Raw genomic sequence first — 25,671 nt, 5'->3', positions numbered from 1 at the left:
CGGTTTACACGGTAATTTCGTTCCTTAATTGCGGCTGTTCGTGAACAGTCGCTGACAAAGCTCCAGTTTGTCCGGTCATGGTTGATGGTCATCACCGTTGATGGTGAAAGTGAAACATCTTTAAAAAAAAAAAAATACAAACAAATAATAGTTACAATAATAGTAATGATAATAATAATAAAATGACCTCCAAGGACGCGGTACGTCCAGTTGCCAACGACGTTGCATAATCGCGATCACAATAAAATAATGTCCATTAAAAATTAAATATACTCTGCGCATTGCCCGGCACATGACCCCTAGTCACGTATTGTGAGATAAACACGATCGTAAACTCGGAATATATAAGCTCTCAGGCGAACCTGCCTACATATGTAAACTGCAGAAATTTAATGGGTGGGTATGTAGGTATGTTATAATATATTATTATTATTTATTTTATATTTTATAAATAGTTGCACAAGATATTATATTATAATATGCCAAGTAATCGGTAAAGACACTCTTATACATACACGGGGGTTGGACTTGTCAGCTGGCACCTCTGCCGAGAACTGTGAAAGTTTTGCATTCCGTTTCGCGTTTGCGTAGCGGGCTACTCTACATGTTGCAGGTACCGTCGTCGTCGAGACGGCTTAATAATAATAAAAGAGATTAAAAAAAATTTTAAAATAAAAAAAAAACACAAATTATATTTTGTACACGTGTACGATTTTTTTGTGGTATTCTATACTTTCCAAGGCCTTTTCAGTCCGGTTTTAAATACTTATATATATATATATATGTATATATTCGTTACAAATTTATAAGACCCTCTAGAAATATTTCCGATTACGAATTGGATCGCACATGCATTCTTCGATGTCCATATCATTAGGTCTTAGTATTATTATAGTATAGCGGTACCTGCCTCGTACCTATAATTGCTATTCGTATATTGTGAAATATTTTGATCTTGACCATTTGAATTATAATAATGAATAGCATTTAAATATTTCAAATAATATAATAAATCGATCGTAATGAAGACCAGTTTAAACATGGCTGAAACGGAATCACTGACTATAGGTGTACTATATATTATTCTACGAGAAAATCGCGGAAGGTAATTATAATAATATCAACATCGAGTTGAATGCATTCGCGTTATCTGCAAAGCTATTTTTAGGTTAAGGACTGAATATGCTTATTAAAAAGTTCTTATAGTTATAAAAAAAGTTAAATGTTACGCAATCAAACTCAATTAAATTTCATTTTAGTTAAGTTTAACAGATTTTAATGTTAGTTTTGATGATATTTCTATCGTAGGTATATTATATCGTTGAGTACATATATAATACATATATATATATATATATATATATATATATTATAATATGATCATATCTGCATAAGCTATAAACTATAATATATGTACCCATAGATATTCTATTATATTATTTTATTGTAAGCAATTTATAATTTGAGATAAAATCTTAAAACAAATGTACAATAAAAAATATTAAAACACATGTTAATTTGTGAATTATTTGCAGCGTGAAGGCGTGATGCAATAATTTATAGTTTTTGGTAAATAATATTATCATAACATATTGTGATAATGCATTTTACGAACAGTGTCAGTGTGCATGATGTATACCTCTAAATTCTTAATTACCTACTCGAATTTTATTAAACATTTTAATACAATTATACTTAGGTTAGAGCTACACGTGTTCATTAATATCATACCTATTCGTGGGGTTTTTACTCGTGCCTCGTAAATTGTAATTTAATTTTGTTGCACAGCTTTACAAGGTGTACATTGTTACACGCATTAGAGGCTATTATAATTATAAAAAATAATTAGTTCAGTTCTCAGTTACTTAAGCTGTTAAATGTTATAAATAATAAATGTATATACATAATATTATTATTAAAGTATTACACGGTGTGTATACGTTTATAAACTAGCTTAACTAATTATTCATTGCAACGTATAAATGGTTGTTATTTTTTATGCTATCATAAAACATCGTCTAGTATTATAATAATAATATAGGTATGCATAGGACAATATGACTAGGAGGGAGGATATACAATAGATCAACGGGATGGGGACGTCAATTCGATCGAAACGCGATTGCCTTCGATAAATTGGATTGGATTCGTAAACCTGGAGAAAAAAATTATAACAATAATAACCTAGACCTTAAACTTGCGTGCGTGGCTGTAGGATGATCTCTGCAGAAAAACTTACGTAAGAAAAAAAAATACTTGCAATTTATTGCATCATTTATTTCCATTCGCATATAATATATAATATAATAGTCATGGCATTGAAATAATCGAACATGTGAGAAATAATAATTAACATATGGAAAATGTTGATACTATTTTTATCGGAGTATCGTGTGCAAACACGGATGAATGAATGTTTGTGACCTTCAAAACGAATCAGATGCATGCCCAAAACCAATACCGAATTCAAAAAAACCAATAGTTATAGGTGTACAAATTATAATATAGGGTACCGTTCTTTTGTTTTTTATGTATATATGTGGTAGGTATGTACCTGGGTACCTACCTACCATTGTTCATATAACAATTTGTAAACCTATATTATACTGTACGAGCTATATAAATACGAGTAAATACCCTACAGGTATATTGTAATTTATGTTTCAATCCATAATTATAATCACAATATAAAATATAGTGGGTATACATACGTATATTAGATATACATTGTATTTTGTACTTAGCTGAAATGGGTTAGGATTCACATTGAATTATTGAAAAGATATGGTACGATGAAAGGACTAACTCACAGGCAACAGATGATATTTTTTCAAAAATTAAGATTAGACAAAACTAAAACTAAAAAAAACCATTCAAATATTAATAATTATTATATTAGCTATTTCCAGAACAAGGACATCAATGTCATATAAAATAAGATCAAATAAAATTTAATAACCTAAGAAAATGCCACAAAAATATTAAGAAAGTTTTTAAATTCATTAAAAACTATTCTGAAAGCAATTGTGTATATTATTTAAAAAAAAAATCATTGCAAAAATGAACATATCAAAATATAAATAAATATTAATTGTTGGTGATTTGTATTATTGAAACTTTGAAAATTATTAAGGTACAACCAGCCAGTTGTAACGAAAATGACTAATTTAGAATATAAAATATATATTTATATAAGTATAAACTAATAAGATCGGTTTTTTATATTACATGTATGATGTAGTTAGTTCTAAGTCCTAACAATATGAAAAATGTCCTTAAAATATAAAAAAAAAAATTATCAAAAAGTTCAAAAATACAAAATGAAAATATTATTTTTAAAGCTCATAAGCATCAATACATTGATGTATGAAACAAATTGGTGAATAAATTATTTGGGAAGAAATGTTTTAGGACATTCAGAAAATGTTTGATCCAGTTAAGTGCATCGAATCTGTTGTTTTTAATACTTTAGAAAAATTCAAAAATACTAGGTGATTATTCAACCTCTATAACATAACTATATGTCTACATATTTTCAGAAGTTGTTCAAACTATTTATCATATTATTTTATTTAAATATTTATATAAAAAAAATTAAATTAATTTAACATGAATATTATTAAGCAAATTTGAAAAATTGTCATCGTTAAAAAAAGTTATCAAAGTAAATACGCTCACGTGTTGTTATGGGTGTACATATACCTTACGAAAGAAAGGATTTATACGCTAGTAAAAAAACTATATTTTTGCCAATGGTGTCGGAAGTGACTTTCACCTTATTGGTTGGCCCTACCACAACACCTGATAATTATTGATATATGCTTCGGCGCCACTGGTTGACCGTAGACGTTTTGAATAAAATAAATCAATAGGTATTTACTTACTTCAATTTCCACGAAAATCGAAAGCAATAAATAATATAAGTAAAGGTGTAAGTGGTGTTTGATGGCTGTACATTAGTCAGTAACGCGTATGGTGCTTGTTTAGGGGCGTCACGCCACTGCAGGCCACTGATTTACGTCTACATATTATATTAATATATTAAACGAATTTATGCGTTCTATACATTGCAGACAAATCGATACATGATTAAATATTATACTTCTGTATTCCGGTACCATTGACAGGATTAATAATAATTATTCAACTAGTTTATGATTCAGTCGATATTATGATTATGAAATTGATTATTTTAATAATAGGTTTTTACTTTACGTTAAAAATCATTAGTTTTTTTGTTAATCGCTTTTACTTTGCACTTAGAAGTGCAACACAATATTGTACCTCCCAGCTCCTATTGAATAATTTTGACAATAATGATATAGATAACAACGATGAGTATGTAATACAACCGATCGATATAATCTAATACAGGTATAATCAATATATTGTTAATAAAATTACTACATTAAACTAAGAATGCATTTTATGCATATCATTACATAAACCTAAGTATGTGCACAAATTTAATGCTATACACACGATAAAAATAATTGTTTTAAAAAAATCCACGTTACAAGTACCTATATATTATGTTATTTTTTTTAACGAACATTTTTCCGTTCGGTTTAAAAAAAACGTAATTTCTTTTATAATTTTCTTTTTAAATTGTACATATATTTATTTCAAGGGTAACCTATACATAATTCATCGAAAATAAATTACGTGCCCGTGATATTTTATATTATAATAGAATTGCGTCTTCATAAACAGGTAGGTACAGCGTACCTATATTATGCATTAGGTAAACATTATTTAATTGTTACACCCATTTCACATAGACCTAGAACCATCCTTATAGCAATGTTAACAATATTATATTATGAAAAATAAATACAGTACCTATGTTACAAGACTATTTTAGTAATCATAAAAAAAATTTTTAACACCATCATATTTTATTGGTATTTCAAGTGTTGTTCTTTCTTCATACAGCCTTTATTAGGGCCTTAGCTCGAAAATTATTGATGTACTCACACAAAATTCTTCTAACTTCTTATAACTTTACTACCTAACATTAATAAACGATTGACAACAAATAGGGAATAATAATTGAATTATAGTGTAAACAGTTTATATCAAAAAACGAGTCATAAAAGTTTACGATAAAAGTAAAAATAATGGAGAAAACGGAAGGTTAAATTATTAAAAATACTTTATTGATTCTTTTATCTTTATACAATTAGGCACTCTAAACTGTGAAGTATTGGACTGGTAAAAAAATATATAGTTTGAACAAAAAAAAAAATAATTTAAATTTGATAATTTATACTATATTGTTTTACAATACTTACTTAACCTTAATATAATTAGTTTAAAGTAAAAAAAAAATAAGATGCAGTTCACTATAAGTGTATGTTACATATAAACGTAATTACATTTTTGTACAAGCTCAGGTTATCGGGACATCCGGAGTCGATTTGATAACATCGGACGTTAATTAGCTATAGATGTACTATAATAAATATAATATTACGCTATTTCGTATCGCGATTTTTAAATTTTCACATCGTACTCAAGTTTGCATTTATTAAATTTAATTAGAAACCTTCATGGACTGGTAATTAAGAACTTGAACTTTACTTTTAATTAATCGTTTATAGAACAATTAATCTAGCCGGCAAATTAAAATAATAATAAAAAAAAATTGAGTAGTAATTAATAATAGGTACCTAATATTTAAATTGTGCCGAAAACGCGCGGAAAATCTCAAATGTTTTGCATTAGTTTTCGAAACGTATTTTGTATACGCTGCACGTTTCATAATAAAATTCGCGTATACATATCGCTTTAGTATATTATGGACTTAGATTGGACAGATAAATACATAAAACCTTACGGACTACCTACCGTCGGTAATAATAATACTAATGCATATATACAGTATTATGATACACAATTTATACGTTATTATTATTATAATTGGAAACGTTGATTTAAATTTAAATAATATATCGCACGTACTTTGATATTTCACATCAACAGGTTGTTATAGCTAATAATAATATATTAATTCTTGGTTTACCCAATTAACCGAGTCAAGAAACTCTAACGTCGGTTTTCTAATAACGGATGTTGGTAGTTTGGTACCTACCAAACGACTGCCTGTTTCTTATTTCTTTTTTTTTCAAATACGAGTAACTAAACAATATAATTATATTAATATATGTGTACCGACGCGTTTTCAATATGTTAAAATCCATATATTAATATGTAACAGACATTTTACAGTAAATCGAGAATTTCCATATTGTACGATTTTATCTAATTTGACCTTAATAAATATTTGTACAAAACAATAATGTTCGAATGAAACATACATAATATATTATTATTATTAACATGGGGTAATTTGTAAATCGTACACGTCATGTGTGGGGACATTTACATTGGAAAGCATTTGAAATTTGATATCCCACGCGTGTAGGTAGCTACAACGTAGTTACCCACATTCATATAACTAACATCGCACTTTATCTAAAAAAACGGCTGTTTTAAGAACAATTTACTAACCTAATTTTACGAAAAAAAAACGCAACAATTAAACGCGAACCTTGTGTTGTGCTCCATTGTAGACGTACGTACATAATGTATGTTTTTTTAAAGTTTTTTTAATTTTTTTTTTTTATATTATTATTATCATTTATTTATTAAAGTTACGTTAGGTAGGGTCATCAGATAGAAGTACACAGCCTTGTGTCTATTTTATTTATTATAATACATTATGCACATATTTTTTCTCTTTACCATCGCTGTTATTACTTTTGATACGCAATGTAGGTACTGTCCTCAATGTTCAGCAACCGTGAACCAAAAACCGGAATAAATCGTTGCCGCCGAACTCTGTGCGCGTGTTTTACTCCGACGATGACCCTATAGGTAGGTAGGTATAGATAGCTGGTATATTATGATCACAATAACAATATTATTACGATATTTACAATTTACATAATATATTATTATTATCATGACACCTATGCCTGATAAAAATAGATTCGCACATACATAGGCGCGTAATCTGGGAGGCAAGGGGGGAAACTGCCCCCGCAGATATTTAACTGAGTGCGGACAATTATCTCGTTTTACGTTAAAGATTTTTAGTTTTACCACTGCAGACTGACCCCCGAAGAATTTACCCCAGATAACGCCTATATACGCACAGACATTCATGTCACAATAATAATAATATTCTATCGATCTATATGTTCGTCGAAGAGACACCGTCTACGAAAAAATATGTAATATCCGAACGATTATTTTATTATTATTATTATTTATTACCTATGCGATGTTTAAATATTACGAGGACCGATAACATAATAATACGGCGATGACGTATACAAGGTCCGGCGAAACATATAATATATAATATAATATTAGCATTGAGAAATTAGCTGCAAAAGAACGGACATAACTTATGATTTGAAAATAACCGCCGTTGGAAGACGTCGACCTTGAATCGAATAATAATAGTTATTTAATCTGAGTGTAAAAATCTCTACACGACAAAAGATCATAATAATAATATAATATAATACGAGAACGACGCGCCGTAGAGATACACGCCGTCTTGTATTGCATTTTTTAAATGATTCTCCGAGATATTCGTTAATAATTCGTAATTGGATCTTCTTCTTTTTTTTTGTTTTAACCAATAATAGGAGACGTCTACACGGCGTCTAATCATAGAGTTTGATAATCTGAAACTTTTTAATAACGAGTAATATGTGTAACTCGTATCTACTTTTTTAGTATAGCACATTATAATATATGAATGATAAATAATAAAGCAATAAGTACGAATACGTTTCAACATGTGTATAAATTGATGCGATCTAAATATAGATTATCAATAATAATGTATCTACAATATATGGACCCCTTAAACTAAATCCACCAAATAGAATATTATTTAACTATTTATTAATTAAAAATCTAGTCACCTATGTACTATGATTTTCAATACGATATAATATTATCATTTAAAAAAAAAAAAACATTTGTACAAAATGTATTTACAATACATTTGTAAATATCGTAATGAATACATAATATAATAATACATTATTAGTTTAAACAATTATTATTTATCATTGTTATTACTTCAATTTTATTTTAATTTAAGGACTTATATGTAGCAGTTTATATAGGTATACTATTATGTCAGAGTCAAAAATCAAAAATGCTAATTAGTGCATTTAAATAATTACTAGATAAATATCAATTAATATTGCTCAATCATACGTTCATTTACCCGATAAAATATGTAATTTATAATTTTACCATAAAGGTAATAATTTCTTCACGACTTCTGAACTAATATGGATTCAAACACATATCAATAAAAAAAAAATCATAGATATCACAATAAATACATATATTATAATACATTATTCGTACGAAAATGTTTTATTTATCATTGTTTATTATTAATTCAGTTTTATTTTAATTTAAAGATTTATACGTATGTCTAGCCGTGAAATACGTAATACATGAAAATATTATAATGTCATATCAGAGTTAAAATGCTCATTAGTGCTTTTAAATCATTATTAGGAGGTATACCTACATATTATTATCTACTAATAGTATTACTCACTGGTTTTGTTCTTAGCGAGTACCTATTTTCCGTATTAGCCAATCTAATTAATTATTTAATTATTTGCTTAATGTATGTCAGTAAGATATATAACTAACACTATATTTTCAAATAGTCATATCAATCATATCAATAACATTTTTAATTTCATCGTATCATATTGATAGATCGAATCGTATAAAACTAAACAGTTTAATTAAAATTATATTAATCGTAATAGAAAATAATGCAATCACGATTGTGAACGATATAAATAACAATTAACTACTAAAATCATTTTATACTTTTAAAACTTAATATATAATTTATCCAGAATATGGTTTCAGATGATTTTTCGATGTTTAAACATTTTTAAATAATCACTTATAATGGTAATTAGAAAGTGAAATAGGTTTTAAGATACTCGAGTTGTATATTATAGAAAACGATCAAAGAACATTTAGAAATCTGAAATTCCATTTGCGAATACCTATACCACATGGCACCTACCACCTGTAGCACCTACCAAACTACTAAATCATACCTACATATTTACATGAAATTATAATCTACTTATTAAATTGATGTTCATCAAGAAATAAACTGCTGGATTTCTTTTCTTTTTTTTTGTTTAAACATTAATAATAAAATGACGGTTTTATTACTTAAATGTAAATATGTATCCATCAACCTACTGCAGTAGGAAGTTTTGATATTATTTTTTAATGTTATAGGAAATCGCGGGTTAATTTATATACTACCATTGTAATAGTACGTTTTGTTTTCAAAACGGAAATTAAACGTATTATTAATCACTTCGAAGTGCTAAGAATTATCGTTTTATTGTCAAGTCGAGTGTTCTCTCCGGTACACCTGCGGGAGATCGCCCTTGGATGGTTACCCATATAGTCCATACGACGTTTTATAATAATATATAATATATTATCATGCACAATATCCGGCCAACAATAATGATTATTGTTAGCGATGTTAGTTATTGCTTATTAGTTATTAGTTATTACTCTCGGTACAATAATCATATAATATTAATATGTAGAGGACCTCGACGTCGCTCGTGACGCATTTATTCTACGATATCTCGGCGGCGTTGTCGATTGAAGCGTCATCGATTCGGTCAAAAGCAGACAACAATATTAATATAGGTACGGGTAATAATATGTATTATCATATTGACTACCGAATTGTGTTATAAAATATTTATAATAATAATATAATCAATGCCAATATAATACGTAATAATAATAATATGTATTAAATAATAGCACCTAACAAGAGATATAATTAAATATTATTTTGTGATAATAACCGCGGTATAGCTCCGAAAAATTCCTCGTTTACGTCATGTCCGGGCATGCATATATATAGGCCCTTTTCGCACCTTTGCACGCCGTTTATTCGCCGACATCGGTTTGAAACGTTTAGTTTACTGCACGGACGACGTCCACGCAGAACGAACATACTTAAACACTCTCTCACACACACACACCGTCGCAATCATTAATAATTGAGGTAAGTCATAAAATATAATATTATTATGTGTCAAGCTTTTAAATAGAAAATTATGATGATATTAAGTGGTGCGTTAAGGCCCCCCCCCCCCAGGTGCATCCGTGTTGAGGGGGTGCTACTGCAGTACTTTTATCTTGACAGTTATAGATTCTGATGAGGGTAGCGATGGATGTATTTATTTTAAAAAGATGTGTGTATTTTTCTTAATGATATGAAATTGGATCTAGTTGGTACTTTAATGAGGTCAAAATCGAAAATTCCCAGTACTTTTCAGTTTCTCAATTACTGGGAAAAACAGGAATTTTTTATGCAAGACCAGTTTGTTTGTGACGAAAACTCGCCAAAATTTTTGGTGTGAATCAAAAATAAATAACCGTAGGTACTAGGTAACTACCTTAAATACTAACCAAATGTTTCTATAATTTCTTTACGTACATGATAATTGATAAAACTTTCAAAATATTTTGACTCCTTTGAGCTATTTATAGATATATAATATTTTTAATTATTTTTTTGGTTTTTTCTATTGATGTCGATAAGATAGTTTTTGCATGCTACTTCATTGATAATATTATAATTATATTTTCATTATGGATTTATATTTTCGTATTATAATATAATATCGTCGTCAGATGTATACAGTGGTGTGTTCAAAGGTGGGCGGGCAGTGAATGGGAGCAGTCACCCGCCACGAGAAGCTAGGATTTTTTTTTGTTTTTAGATATAACAATTTATGATTTGTCCATAATTCTTAAATAGTATGAATTCCGGTGCCGGAAAAATAAATTTATTTGTTAGACAAAACAATACAATGAAATTACCGCTGTGAAGTCGGCCCTTACACTTTTTTTTGTAAAAGTGTAAGAGCCAACTTCACGGACATAATAAAATGTATAAAACTGAAGTGAAAAGAAAATATTTTTAATGTAAACCAAGCGTATCTTATATCTATAAACCACGAGAGTTATCGTCCTCGCGATATCCTCAGACTCATGCGTATCCGTAGTCATCGTCGTTGTCATCGTCGTTGTTATCGGCATCGTCGTAGTCGTCGAACAGCGGCGGCAAGTGGTGGCCGCCCGGTCGTCTGAGCTCGTCGAAACACTCGTGGTCACACGCTTCCGACGCCGTCGGCCTGGCGGACGGGTCGAACCGGAGCGTGGACGCCATCAACCGGATCGCGTCGGCCGGGGCCCAACCCGGGAACGCCGGCGGCCGCGCGACCAATGTTCGCTGGTGCGGCACGCTCGTTCCCGGGTACAGGGGAGCGCCCGCCGTGAGTTCGGCGTACACGCAACCGGCGCTCCACACGTCCACCGCGACGGTGTAGTCGGGCGCGTCGGGCGTTTGGTCGAACAGCAGCTCGGGCGCCCGGTAGTGGCGGGAACAAGCGTATCGAGTGTTCGGCTCGCCGTCCAACAGGTCCTTCGCGCTGCCAAAGTCGCACAGCTTGAGCACGCCCGTGACCGGATACAGCAACAGGTTGCTCGGTTTCACGTCCCTGTGGCACAGTCCCGCCGTCTCGTGCACGTACTCTAAGCCCCTGAACATCTGGTACGCGTACAGCTTGCCGTGGCTCGCGCTCGCCGTCCGGCCGGCCGCGGCCAGCCGTCGGATCGCGTGGTCCAAGTTGGTCGGTGCCAATTCCATTACCAAGTTCAGCCGACCGGCGCTGCCGTCCCACCCTGCACAGCACACGTCAAATACTGTATACACTGTGGCGCAGTCACCGAGGGGATCGAGATTTTCGAGGAAAAAATTGGGGGTGTGTTGATACGTATCGGTTCAATATATTGTGCATTCGAGAATAGTGTTATACATGTGCGGTACACCGTTATTCGTTATCCGATATTCCGATAAAAAACCGATAACTAATATATTTGAAAATCATTTTCGACATAAGCAATAAACCGATATTAAAAGATTACCGATACTATACCAACCCATATCAGTTAAAACCGATACCCGATAATACACATATTTGTAATTTTTCATTGATTATAAATTTATAAATTTATATTCAATGCTATTATATTTATTGATTTTGTTGGTTTTTTTTTTGGTATTGGTTCAAATATCGGTTTAAAAAAAACCGATACCGATAAATCCGATACCTCCGATATAGTATCGGACCCCTAGTAATAATTACTCCGTATCGATACGTATCGAATTTACATCTGGAAGATCTGGGACGTGTCGTGTGTTTACTCCGTATTTCTGACGAATAACGCGTAGCAAATTGTACGTTAAAAAGAATAATAATTCGGTTTAAATATTATTTAATGAATTTTCAAAGCATATTATATTACAGCATTTCATAAATAATTTTATAATTATTATAAAAATTTTAACATATTTTTGTATATTTGTTGTCTGTTTGTACTATTATAAAAATAACAAAATAAAAAGAATAATTCTTCTTAACGTGAAATTGTATGCGTATTTTTTATGCGTTAGTAATCCGAAGTCAACACGCTATCATCGCCACGAGGGTACGAATAATATTTAAACTATGGTACTTCGATTTTCGATCATCGATCCTATGTTAGGTTAGGTAACGTATTATATTGTAATAGGTACACTTCGTGCTCGCTATTTTTTTTTTTTTTTTTGAATTATTCGTAATTGGGTTAATACTTAATATACAGTAATTCCATTTAAGGTTATAGCACGCAATTCGCTACACGTAATTATATTACATGTACACGTTTTAACAGTTTTTAAGCTATAGTTTGAGAATTACATAAATTCCTTTACAAACATTCAGTGTCATGATCTCGGTCCGTATTTGGTGAATCATACAATTATTATAACAATATTACACAATTCAAACATATTATTATTTAGTAGGTATTTTCAAAGTCAAGGCAATTGTTATTTATATTACTTATACCTATACATGCAATATTACAACACTGAACACATACCTATCTGAGTTTAGATATTTTCTTAGATCATTTTGTAAACGATCACTGCAGATGATAATATATTATACTATACAGGTATTGCAGCTTCCCGAGAACTGAGAGTTATATTGTATTCATAAATAAATACCACGCCATAACTCATAGACGTAGAATAATATTGTAATGTGTCTGGTTATATATAGGATCAATTTATGGTTACGCGATATTTGGTCGGTGGTTACCGATCAACCCGAGACAAGACAATCGACCAACAATACCAAAATACCAGAAAAATAAAATAGGTACATAATTTAGACAAGCCGATAGGTTATGGAAAATCTCTTTAAAGTTATTATTTTTTTCAGTATTTAAAAAAAATCTATATAATGGGACAATAATATACTATACATTTCTCATTCTATACATTGTGCCTACTCGTATATTGACTTAGTGATATAAAATACGTACACTCTGGATGATATGATATTATAATAGAATACTCAACGAATCTATTTAATGTTTACTATTATTATTAATAGCTTCGCAACTACTTTTCATATTATATTTACTAATTGCTAATTTGTTTAGTCGGCATAAGACTCTATTGCTTCTGAGTGAGTAGCAACTATACAGAGGATTGCCCGCGTTGTCAAGGTTTGTAATAATTTTTCGACAAGACAACAATAATATGCTTTAAAACCACTTGTTGATACGTATGAAAATATTATACGAAATCTCTGCGAGTCGTCAGTCCAACATACAATTTCGCTGGTTTATGTCTATATAATTAAATGATAACATCATGCAGTAAGCTGTTAATTGAACATAATATACATAATACATGTCATCGTATCATGCTCCCGCGGGCGCAACTATATAGACCAATATTTTTTGGGGTGTACACCGAGCACACAGACCTGTGAAGGTTTTGCCCCTACACCATTTCGCGCTCGCTCTTTTAAATTATATTTATATACCTATCGGTTATACCTATATTATTTAGTTAGTATATTATGTACACATTTATATTTTGGCGTTCCCAACATATTTCGTGATTTAAAAAAAAAAAAATAAAACAATAATAATGGTCATCAGCCGATTGTAAGGTAGGTACGATAATAAAATGAAAATTGTTTTTTTATTTTTCGTGTTGTGGTATTTTGGTTGACGGTCTATTGTCCTGTCGAGACATTTAGGCTGTCGGTCATCGATTGTCAGTTTCATACTCTTATTAATATAATATAATATATTATATTATATATTGCGTGCAGGAGGCTGACAACCAATTGTTTCGACAGCTCCGGGACTTCTTCGATATAACTCGTTGCGAAAATGGTACTTAAAATCGGTTCCCGTCTTTTTTTTTTTATGTAAATAGGAAACGTGAGCTAAAACTGCTGGCAAATTGAACGTACCAAATCGAATACGATAGTCTAAAGTTAGGTTATTAATTTAACTATTGTCATCTGTGTATATTGTAATTAATAATTTTTAAGTGCGATAGTTAATAATATTGGTAAGAGCTATATAATGTTATATGAAAAAGGCATATATATTATTATTGGTCAATTTAAAATTGGGTTATCGCGGCGATGTAGGTATATATATGCTGTTTATGCATTATTTAATATTCATATAATAATCGATAGGCGTCGGTTTGATAAGGTCGTTAAGACGTCATAGTTGTTTATTCGTACGTAGAACTCTGACGAGATATTTATAAGGTTTTTTTACGTCTACCCCTCACCTTGCGATTTAACCAAACCCGCAGACAACCGTGAAAAACTCCCTTATAGGATCACATACACATTATACACACGTTACCCACGAATCGGGCCGTGAGTTAAATGCACTATTATAAGACCTAAAGAGATGAATTTGAAATCACTAAAAATGCAGTTTAATTGTCAAAAAATTCAAATTGTATTAATCACGTGATTCAAAATTTCTATTAAAAAGCTAAAAAACAAAACTTTGCAACAAACTCACATCATATATATAAACTATTAAGTTTGGAGTGTGTACGACCTAGTCAGTGTAAATTAAAAAATATCTCATAAAACAATTTTGATCGACAAGGTTGATAAGAATATTGTAAAGTGCAGTAAAAAAAGGGAACATTCCCCTGCTACCCATAAGTAAAAAAATATAACCTTAAGTTATACGAGGGGTAAATATGGTAAAAAATCTGAGGGGGAGTTAGAAAAACCAATTAATATGTATTGACATAATTTATTATACTGATGAGGTTAAGTTAGGAAATATTTGAGGGAGCTTTAGGAGTTTTTTTTGGGGGGAGGGCTTAGGGGCCAATTTACGTATATGGTCCGGTGTACTCTTGTTCAATAGCAAATTATTGTCACACATTTTGGTGCAAATAGGGGTGATGGCTTAGACCCACAAATATTATGTTGTTAAATCTCCCCAAATCGAGTGATAACCAATTGAATACCAAGTGAATATCATTATTTTCTAAAAATTTAAAATAAAACTCGATAGAATCATTGGAAAAATACAATTTAAAATATTAATTTTTTTGGTACCAAAACTACGGTATATCCAACGGGGGTGATAAATACGGACCATAAGAATTGTTGTTTTTTCCGTAGAAAATGCGGGATGAGAGAATAATATATGAACAGACTATAATATTATCTTACCACAAATATAGCCTTATAGCTATATCGATAGGATAAGTAGTTAGTATGTGTAAAATAAATATTGAATACAAATTATGAAAATTTTGAAAATAATGATAATTGTATATTTACGTCAATGACGCTTTATATTTTGGGGTGGGGGTGAAGAGCTTGGCCTCGTTTTAATGGAAATCTATATATTGAGTCTTATACGTTTGCCTCGAAAAAATTGGCCTGTTCGCGACTATAATATGCCTACATGGTGCGTGTAATAACATGACGACGGTACCTATAAACTGTTTTTGTTACCGGAATAAAAGTGGAACAGCAGTCTGACGACGTTCGGGTGCCGGAGCCGTCTGTGCGCGTCCAGTTCGTGACGGCCGCCGCCCGGCGACCGAATGCGCTTGACGGCCACCGTTCGCGCCGTCCCGCCGCCGGCCGACAACACCGCCCGGTAAACGGTGCCGAACGTGCCGCCGTCCAACACGGTGACGTACGAGAGTTGTAGTAATCGGCCGCCGCCGCCGCCGTCGTCGTCGTTACCGAACGCCGTCATCGCCGTGACGTCGTCGCACCACTGCGAATTCAGTGACGAGTAGGCTTCAGCGGCGGGGGCGAGCGCGGCGGCACGTCATGTAACGCGATGATGATGTACCGCACGATTGTTGAATTACTATTATTATTGTTTATCGTATTATATAATGAAACTCACAAGGCATAATATTATTAATAATATATTAATAAGTCTTATGTTGTTATAGGTACGCGACGAATCGCAAATCAAAATAACAATATCATAATCTGCTGTTTACGCGACTGTTTACGAATTCAACAACCTTTTATTAATTACAAAACGATATTATAATAATATTATCGATTGCTCGAGGGTACGCTCGAACAATATTGTTCTTATGTAACATATTATAATAATATTATCGACCTATAATATTATTATAATTTAAATGTTATAATATTAGCATTAAGTATTGATATTGGTTATCGTCATCATATATATTTGTTTTTGTTGGAAGGGGAAAGGCACATTTCTCATAATATTTATACATTTTTATAGCTGATGAAATTGTTCGATGTTATTGTGAAATTTTGAGGCACTACCTATAAGCATAGCTTACACGATAAACAGTGTCAGTCTGGCTCATGATTGGGCCCTAAGCCCCTACAGACTTAACAAATTTTTAACTTCTTCTTAGTACATTGCAATAAAATAATTTATTAGTTGTCTTTAAAATTAATTAGTAGTTATCATAAATATTATAACTATAAACAACATTGTTTTCATATTTTTTTTAATTGTATTTAAAATAGAGAAAAAATGTAATCAATATAAATACCTAACGTTGGTTCAATAAGAAATAAATTATTATTAAAAATAATAGTAGTTTTTTTTAAAAAATGTCGCTTTAAGATCATTAAACATTTTTAAATTAATCTTAGTTTACGAGTTGAATGGTGTCTTCTTCAACAAACATACAAAATAATAAGGATCCGGAAATTGTAGGCTTATCAGAGATTAAAGTTTAGTTTTGAAAATACTCATTCACGCTTAACTACTGAATACACGGAAAAACGTATTTAGCTGCTATATACAATATGAAACAAATCAGGGGCGTAATTAGTGGCAGGGGGATTAGGGGGATAGATCCCCAAAAAACTTTTTTTTACTGTTAACATTTTGATCAAAGTATTGATGATGACCATTCATGTTGGCTAAAAACGTATAATCCCCCAAACCAAATTCCTAATTACGCCACTGAACCAAACGTTGTCATTAGTTCAAAAAAATTTGAAATGTTCCACTCACGACACATAGCTAAGTGAATTAATTAAATATACGTTTTACAATTTTTCTACGGTCCTCCAATATCAAAAAAATTTCTAAGGACGATTACCGGACAGCCAAGTGGGCCAGACCGAAGCTGTAAGTGATAATATAAAATACATAATATTAAACGACTTTGACCAGTCCTCTGATTCTTGGAGGAAAGATATTAAGTTTGTCGATATTGGAAGTCCCGGCCCAAGAGTTTCAAATAATAACATTATGTCGTCAGATTTTTTTTATTAATTACTTTTTAGTTTTTACTTAAGTAAATCATTTGATCCCCGGTATATAATAGGCGTCAAATTCGACGTGTGTACGAGTTTGGATCGGTCTCATTCTCGTTGACCTACCCTATATAATATAATATAATATGTTGCTTAATCGTTTCCTTTATTCTATCCGAAAGGTTATTGGGCCAGTGGAGGATAGTGGGTTTTATTACTTTTATTAGGTTTAATTTGATTTTTTGTTTTTCCCAATCGATTTACTGGTATGGTGTTTTGTTTTGTTATTAATTTAATATATTATCATGACAAGTAATGAGCGAAATTTTTTCTACGGTGGTCGAGGACGCAGTATTTTTGTTATGTAACGAGATTCGTATAGATATTATTTAGAACTATACAAGGTGATCAATATTAATTAAGTGCCTTATATCAAAAATTCTTAACTTTTTGCAAAATATTATTTTTGCATGGCGATGTCCGCATGCTAAACAACATTAAAAAAAAAAATTATAATTTTGACAATAATTGTTTATTGACTATTGTTATAATTTACTCTTAGCTTTACTCTTTTCAATGACAACCCATTTCATGACGTGTTGAATCAGAATATTTTCGGAGTATTTTGAGATACATACAAATGGAATTTTGAACAAGTAGTTAATTAGTTATATCTAGTAATACTAGTATTTATAATCAATGGTTATAATATTATATAAGTACTTGAAGACTAAAGTTCAAATGGGCGGAGACAATTGACCAAGATTTTGTACATACCCTTGTGCCACTCTACTCCACTTATTTAAACTTAAAAAATATTTTCAAAAAAATTTGAAATAATGAATGTCTAGACACTTCAATAGATCACATTCTACAGTTCTGTTATAAAAACATATTAATATGTGTATAGGTTTATTCAATGGAATTGTTTTTGTTGTTGTTTTTGTAGTGTAATAATATTATTATCATTATTATTATTGTTGATTTATATTAAACTATAAATATTAGATATTCTATTATTATCGCGACGGATACCCTAGATGTTCGCGGGTCATCGTTGGCCGACCGATCGCGAATCACGTACCTTGTTAATCGAGCGGCGAGCGCATTAACCTTCGCGGTTGTATATTATTATTCATCGTTATTATTTATTATTATTATATTTTCACCTAAATGTGTCTATATACGAGTGTAACGTAATAATAATAATACCGTGGTGGGGGTATATAACATATTTTTATATTATTATCATGTTAAACGCACGCGGTGATAACTATAATATACAATTACGTATAACGTTTGCCGCGAAAACGATATAATTTATTCAAACGCCATTTCCTACATTATAATATGTAGGTAACGTATAATATTATGTGACGTACCTAGTGCCAAATATACATTTGCCGTCGTCGTCGTTTATTTACTTAGGTCTGTAAGATGCGACCGATCGGTAGTGAGTACGAGTACGACGGTGTAGGCAGAGATATTTACCATGTTACCAGTCTGTTATTACCGGCGGCACAAGTCTGTCTACCTACGCGTTTTGATAATCCGGGTCTTCGGGTTTTTTTACTCCTTTTCATTTCTTTCCCGCCGACGAGGTATTAGTAAACTGGCAGTCGGCAGACCACATTCATAAATAGTATTTTAAATTATAATTATTGATAATATATTATTATTTTGCATACCGATACGAGTTTTTCTTTTAAATAAGTTCTACTATGCGAGATTTAAATGTGTGTTTCATAAAATATCACATCGTTCGACGAGCTACACGATTACGCTATGTATATTATTATTTAGATTTTAGGAAAAAACCTGACCGTGGACGTGATTCTATAAAGGAAATCGACGTGCAATATTAACATATAAATTATGAAAACAATATAATATTACGTAGGTTTTATGGACTTTTATCACCCTCGAGGTTTTCGCATCGTGCCATCGTACTTTTCATTCAAAAGCAACTATTGAATTCGACGATATTCCCTTGAATACGTTCGGCTACAATTGAAAACACACGTATACTGTCTTTAACATGTATAATTATAGGTAATAAGACGCCTAAATGCTAAATACAACAATAAGGTAACACTCGTAACTTTCAATAAATAATAATTCTAGGGCCCCTCCACCCACCCGCAGTGATTTAAGGCGTCTTTAAGAATCTTTGAGGTTTTTTTTAAAGGCTATAGGAGACATTACCGATTAATTACCTAGGCGGAACGCACTGAAATACAATCGATAACCGTGGTATCGGACAACACACAAATAACAATAAAAAACTATTGTCTATTTTAGTTTAAGTTCATCTTTGTAATATTAAGCTTAAAGTGAAACCTGTGGAATCTCGAACGACCGATAAAACTTCGATTGGTATGACAAATCGTGTTTAATATCCAGCTTGACTGATAAAATGGAAAATTCCGACTTAATACATTTTTAAATAGGTATATTAGATGATATTAGGGGGCCTTACTCTCTGATCCACAACCCACTTATAAATTTTTCCTACTCCCTAGGATGTTTCATCTGAAATGGTTTTCATATTGCAATACCTACTTATAACTGTCGTTTTCATTTTTTTCAATTATTTAAAAAATTTTATATCATTATTTAGAGATAATAGTACTATGTTCACGGGATCTAACGAATCGTTAAATTATATAGAGATTAGCTCGGATTAAACGATTGTTTTTCTTTTTTTGCTAACAACGGGATATTGTTCTACCTAAAGTCCCTAGTAGTTTACTAGTGTATTAGTAATTAATATTAGTATATTACTATTAATATAAACAAATAATTTAATTACTTGCAATATCTTACGGATTAGGTACCCATATAAAAGCACAGTTAGTTATAGTAAGTTATATGCCTATTATACGTATATGATGGCTATCATACTGTATGAATTAATTAAAATGTTTTATTTTTTTAAATTTGATTTAATCGTCTTGAGACAATAATGTTCACAATAATAACATGTTTAAACCGCTCACATATTATTGTTAGCTCACAAGAACAACAAATGTCCCTGAACTAAACTTAAATAAATGTTCATTACAATATGTATACAGAATATATCTATATATATATAGATGTGTTTTAAATTATTTATTAGAGATTGTATAAATTGTACGTTGTGAAATTAAAAAAAAACTGATTAAAATCTAAATTCTGTTTAAATTTCCAATCGTTTCAATTATTATACGCACCGATTCTGAGTAAACTTTTATTCTAAAAAAAACTTGTATGTAGGTAGGTATATAACAATATCTATATGGATAATAGCTGGTATAATATATATATATATATATACCAGGTATATATTTTACAGATAATATCATGTTGTGCAATGTAATTATTGGTCAAATAGATGGCCATCAATGTTTTAACTTTAAATCAAATGATTAAAATATTTCTTAATAGCGAAAATATTAGGGCTAGACTTGAGTATAAAGTACATCATTTTGAAAAACAATGTAGAAATACATTTTATTTTAGCGAGTATAAAACACATTAAATTACATTAATATTGGTAATTTATCATCCCAATTCTTTCCTTTAATAATCACTTTATTTAAATTATGATTATTTAAATTTTTAAGTATACTTACCAGCCTAAAATACATATATAAATAGTTTACATTTTTTATGTAATTTAAGGAGTACAGTGTGCTACGACTTACGTGGATTACCGTGAATTGATGGCCACTAAGCAGTAGGTATATAAAATAAATAAATTCCGTTTTAAGAGTTATTTAGCGATGATAATAATAATAATTACCGACTATAATATCAAAGATGGGAGGGATGTTGTATCGGCCATCGGGCACCACGGTGTAGCATTCTGAGCTTTTGAATCTTCAAGTTTATCATACATGGCTATAATACCTATACATCTATTACCTGATTATTTCGATTTGATTCATAAATAAAAAAAAAATATGTTTCTATGATGTATTTACCATTATATAGATATATAATAAATTAGTTTAGTGCTTTTCCACGGTCGACTAAACGATAGTTGAGTCGGTCATATTTTTGTATGACGTGTAAGTCGTAGTATTCTAGTAATATTATAATAATAATATGTATAAGCAAAGAATTATTAATCATTTCACATTTTTTATACCAAAGAATGTGATAGACAAGAACGATAATTATATTGAACGGGATGTTAAAGTCTCTATTGATCTATTCAAGTATTATAGTTGTACATAACATTATAATATTGCTCCGGGCAAACGTATTTCTAAAAATTATTATTTAAAGGTAGCATAGGATAAAATATATTCCGATACTGCTACAGTGGCCAATTTATTTAATCGTAATGATTCATACTCTAAACTGCAGTAATTCTCAGAACCTATGGCTACTCATATTGTACACTTCCTGTACCGCCGCCATTCAAATGCGGAACAATATAATTAATCTTCATCGCGCGCTATGGATGGAAACTTAATAAATCAATGGGCCAACACAGTATATATATAATATAGTCTGTAATTATCGCTTACCAGCAGCTGTTAATTGTTCGGCGTCAAAGTAATAATAATTGTATTCGATATAGTCGTATTATATTCGTGTAAATACTCTCGTCCAACCGATTACATTATTAATACATAATATACATATATATAATATACACCATATAGGTATTATTATTAATGGCCAAACAGAACCACGTGACTAACTGCACGGGGAATGTAACGATTACCCTTGAAAAACCCAGGACAGACTCACTCATTGCCGTTGTTCCGACACGCGTTGACATCAGGTTTTGTAGGTATATTAAATATATGTACAGTATTACGTTTTTTATTTATTATGTTTATAACACCCGTAGTTCGTGTGTGTGTGTATTATTCATCATTATCGTTTACAGGGAATTTTATTATACTCGTCGAAGAGTTCATTTGAAGCTCGGTTGTTGACGTCCTCGAGTATTTTCAAAATCCATTCGGGAAAAATATTAAAAAAAGTATAAAAAAAAAAATTATAATTAAAAATAAACGTTATAAAAAAAAAAATGTCACGGTCTCAATAATATTTTAACGTGGTCGTGAATGTGTATTTTTGTTTAATGACAGAATCTCGAAACTATGATACTGCAGTCGCTATAGAAACACGTTTTGTTTCGACCATCATTGTATAATAAGACAGTAATAGGTAATTGTAATTTAATACGTAGAATAATAATATATACAATCATATTTCTATATTCACGTATAGTTGACAAAATAAAATACAAGTGAAAGGGAAAAGATTCACAATTTTATGTAATGACTATATAAGTAGGTATAGTGATAAATGATTTATATACGTCATAATATTGTGAATTATTTACCTATATAACCGCCTTTTTGGTTTTAATGAAAAATGACCATTTATACTTAACGTGTCATTTATTAGAGTACCCATGTCCTATATTATAATATTGTAATAAATTTAATCTCCTATAGTACGTCTACTCAGAACGCAGTATGTCAGTATACATAATATTGTTACCTATAGTACGATTTGAAAACGAAATATGTGAGCTGATTGGGGACCCCTTTAACGAAAGCTTGCAATGACGGGGTGTCTTCAAATGTTGAAAGTTAGAACTTGACACAAATTACCGGTTGTATTATAAAAGAAAATATATAATAATATTAATGATCACAACGATACTCAATTGTACTCAATATTACTGTTATTGTTACAATGATTTGAGTGATTTGAAAGTTGATAATTTTAGCATGAAAATTAAATGCAATATAATATTATTGTGTATAATATGCTGTATTGTGTTTAAATATATATATATATAATAGGAACTATCTATACTTACCGCTATAATAAACAAACAGGTAAAAGATAAAGAAAACGTCCAATAACAGACCAATAATAAAGTTACGAAATTTTTAAAATTTGGTATCCGAAGAATTGTTTTAATAAATTTTACCCACTCGCTAAAAAGACAATATTATGATGTTATTATTAATAAAATAAAAAATGTTGTAAACGCAGTTCATGTGGGTAGTAAAATTAAGTTTAATTGTCTATATAAAAAATAATATTGAGTTCATTTTTAAATTTCATAACAAGACAGTGTAATAATTATAGAATAATATAGGACATAGGTAGGTATATGTCAAATTTCAGTCCAAAGCATTATTGAAATGATATTGTTTTTACTGTTCTGCAGGTAATTAGTCGTTACACGCGCGAGGAATGTGATTTCATAACGATAAGTGGGTTTAATATTATATATTATAATATAATATTATTATATTTTCTCTTATGTATAATATGCAAAGGAATATAACACATTATTTTTACGGACCGAAAATCAATTATTGTAGTAGATATTACATAAGTACCTATAATATTAAGATTTTGTAAACATCGACACTGTCGACTTATTGCTCGGTCAATATAGGTTTTCGAGAAGTCTTTTCCGACCGATGACGTCGAAACAATATAATAATGATATAGTTTTGTACATAGACGAAACACGCCGGGGCGTATATATATATATGTGTTCATTATGTGGTAGGTACTATGGTAGTATAGTAATATATATATATATATAGATGTGTTCATTGTGTGGTAGGTATACTATGGTATTATAGGTACCTATATAGTGGTTTATCTTTACAGAAGATTCGTACGATTTATAATAATAATAATAATAATAATATAATGGCACGTTAGATCACTTAGATATTATGCTAATTTCGACGTGTGCCTACGTCACACGACCGTATTTAATATACCCGCCCGGGACTGTAATAATGATTTCCCCTTCCCCTAAAAACAACGAAAATAATAATAAAACGTGTATAATACACACACGGGGGAGACGGATACGTTTCAATAACCTATACCTACATTTATATATGTATAATTTATCTGTGTGTTTGAGTGTGTGTGTGTGTGTGTGTGTGCGTGCGTGCCTACCTACCTATAATATGTGTTTGGTTTTTTTTTCTCATTTACCAGGTACACTTGCGTCAAGGGCATCCCTATAACAGCATATAGTATCTGGCGAGACCGTGCGCGTATCGCGTATTCCGAAAACGATAATCGTTGATCGTTGACCGGCTCGTCGTCGTGAGGTACAACGCGCTTGGACGTGCCGCGCTCCTCTGTCCGCGTTAATATAAAACGCACTACGCCGTGCGCGCCGCGTGTTTTTGAAAGTTCGACTTTGCCGGATAACGGCCGCGCACGCACATATCATCGCACCGCAACAGGTAGCAGGTAAATCACAATAATAATATTATCCTACCGCGATAGTGACAAATAAATAAAATGTATTATATATAATATTATTATTATTTTAACGATAAGGCGCATATTATACCTTCTTAATTCTACCCATATAGGTAGATATTTTATAATATATATTCTCGTCTCGACTTCTATTTTTTTTTATTTACAAGGCTTAATATTATCATCAATTACGCGATACTAATAATAATATTGATTATTATACATCTCCGATATTAGATTATCAGCTATATAAAATTATAAAATAATATTATAACAAATTCGTTCGTTTTCGATCTGCAATATTGTGGCGAGATATAATATTCGTACCTATGCAGTTCGAAAATATACGCATCTAATATTATGATTTCGTTGTTCTTTGTTCCATCAATAGTTCATTAAAATTAATTGCTCATTCTAAAGCATATCACATAGGTAATATTATATAGGTAGTTATATATATTTAGATAGGCTGTTCCCGTGTTATTATAATGTGATGGCACACTTTACAGCAGCGAACCACTGCCGTACATTGCGATAATTATTGTATAAATGTACTTCGAGACCTTATATGCGTGTATACACGGGATCGCTGATTATTTTGAAAGACCTTCAAGCTCTATATAGTTTTAGTAAAACATCCATTTATTGTTATTTATAATATTATTATTATTTATTATTATCACTA

At 30.9% G+C, this 25,671-nt stretch overlaps 2 protein-coding genes across 5 annotated transcripts in view; one reads left to right on the top strand and one right to left on the bottom strand.

The window, feature by feature from the left end:
- LOC100165676 (laccase-1) overlaps window positions 1–25,671 on the top strand; it is a 38,011-nt gene that overhangs the window by 1,546 nt on the left and 10,794 nt on the right. Inside the window, exon 1 of one of the 4 annotated variants that reach the window (XM_016801289.2) lies at window positions 9,925–10,108. The exons of 1 other annotated variant lie outside the window; for it this stretch is intronic. The gene's annotated coding sequence lies outside the window, so the exon portion shown is untranslated. Of the gene's footprint in view, window positions 1–9,924; window positions 10,109–24,737; window positions 24,975–25,671 lie in introns of those variants that run through there. 2 more of the 4 variants (XM_029489039.1, XM_001948035.5) reach the window with 2 other exon arrangements.
- On the bottom strand, window positions 10,115–16,936 carry LOC103308140 (shaggy-related protein kinase GSK2-like). Its single transcript, XM_029489040.1, has one exon. The coding sequence runs from the start codon at window positions 11,756–11,758 to the stop codon at window positions 11,099–11,101; it is 660 nt and encodes a 219-aa protein (XP_029344900.1). The 5' UTR covers window positions 11,759–16,936; the 3' UTR covers window positions 10,115–11,098.

Source organism: Acyrthosiphon pisum, chromosome A2 (assembly GCF_005508785.2).
Source record: "Acyrthosiphon pisum isolate AL4f chromosome A2, pea_aphid_22Mar2018_4r6ur, whole genome shotgun sequence".
Classification (NCBI taxonomy): domain Eukaryota; kingdom Metazoa; phylum Arthropoda; class Insecta; order Hemiptera; family Aphididae; genus Acyrthosiphon; species Acyrthosiphon pisum.
Note: the sequence above shows the minus strand (reverse complement) of the source record. Positions and strands in the feature narration are given on the sequence as shown.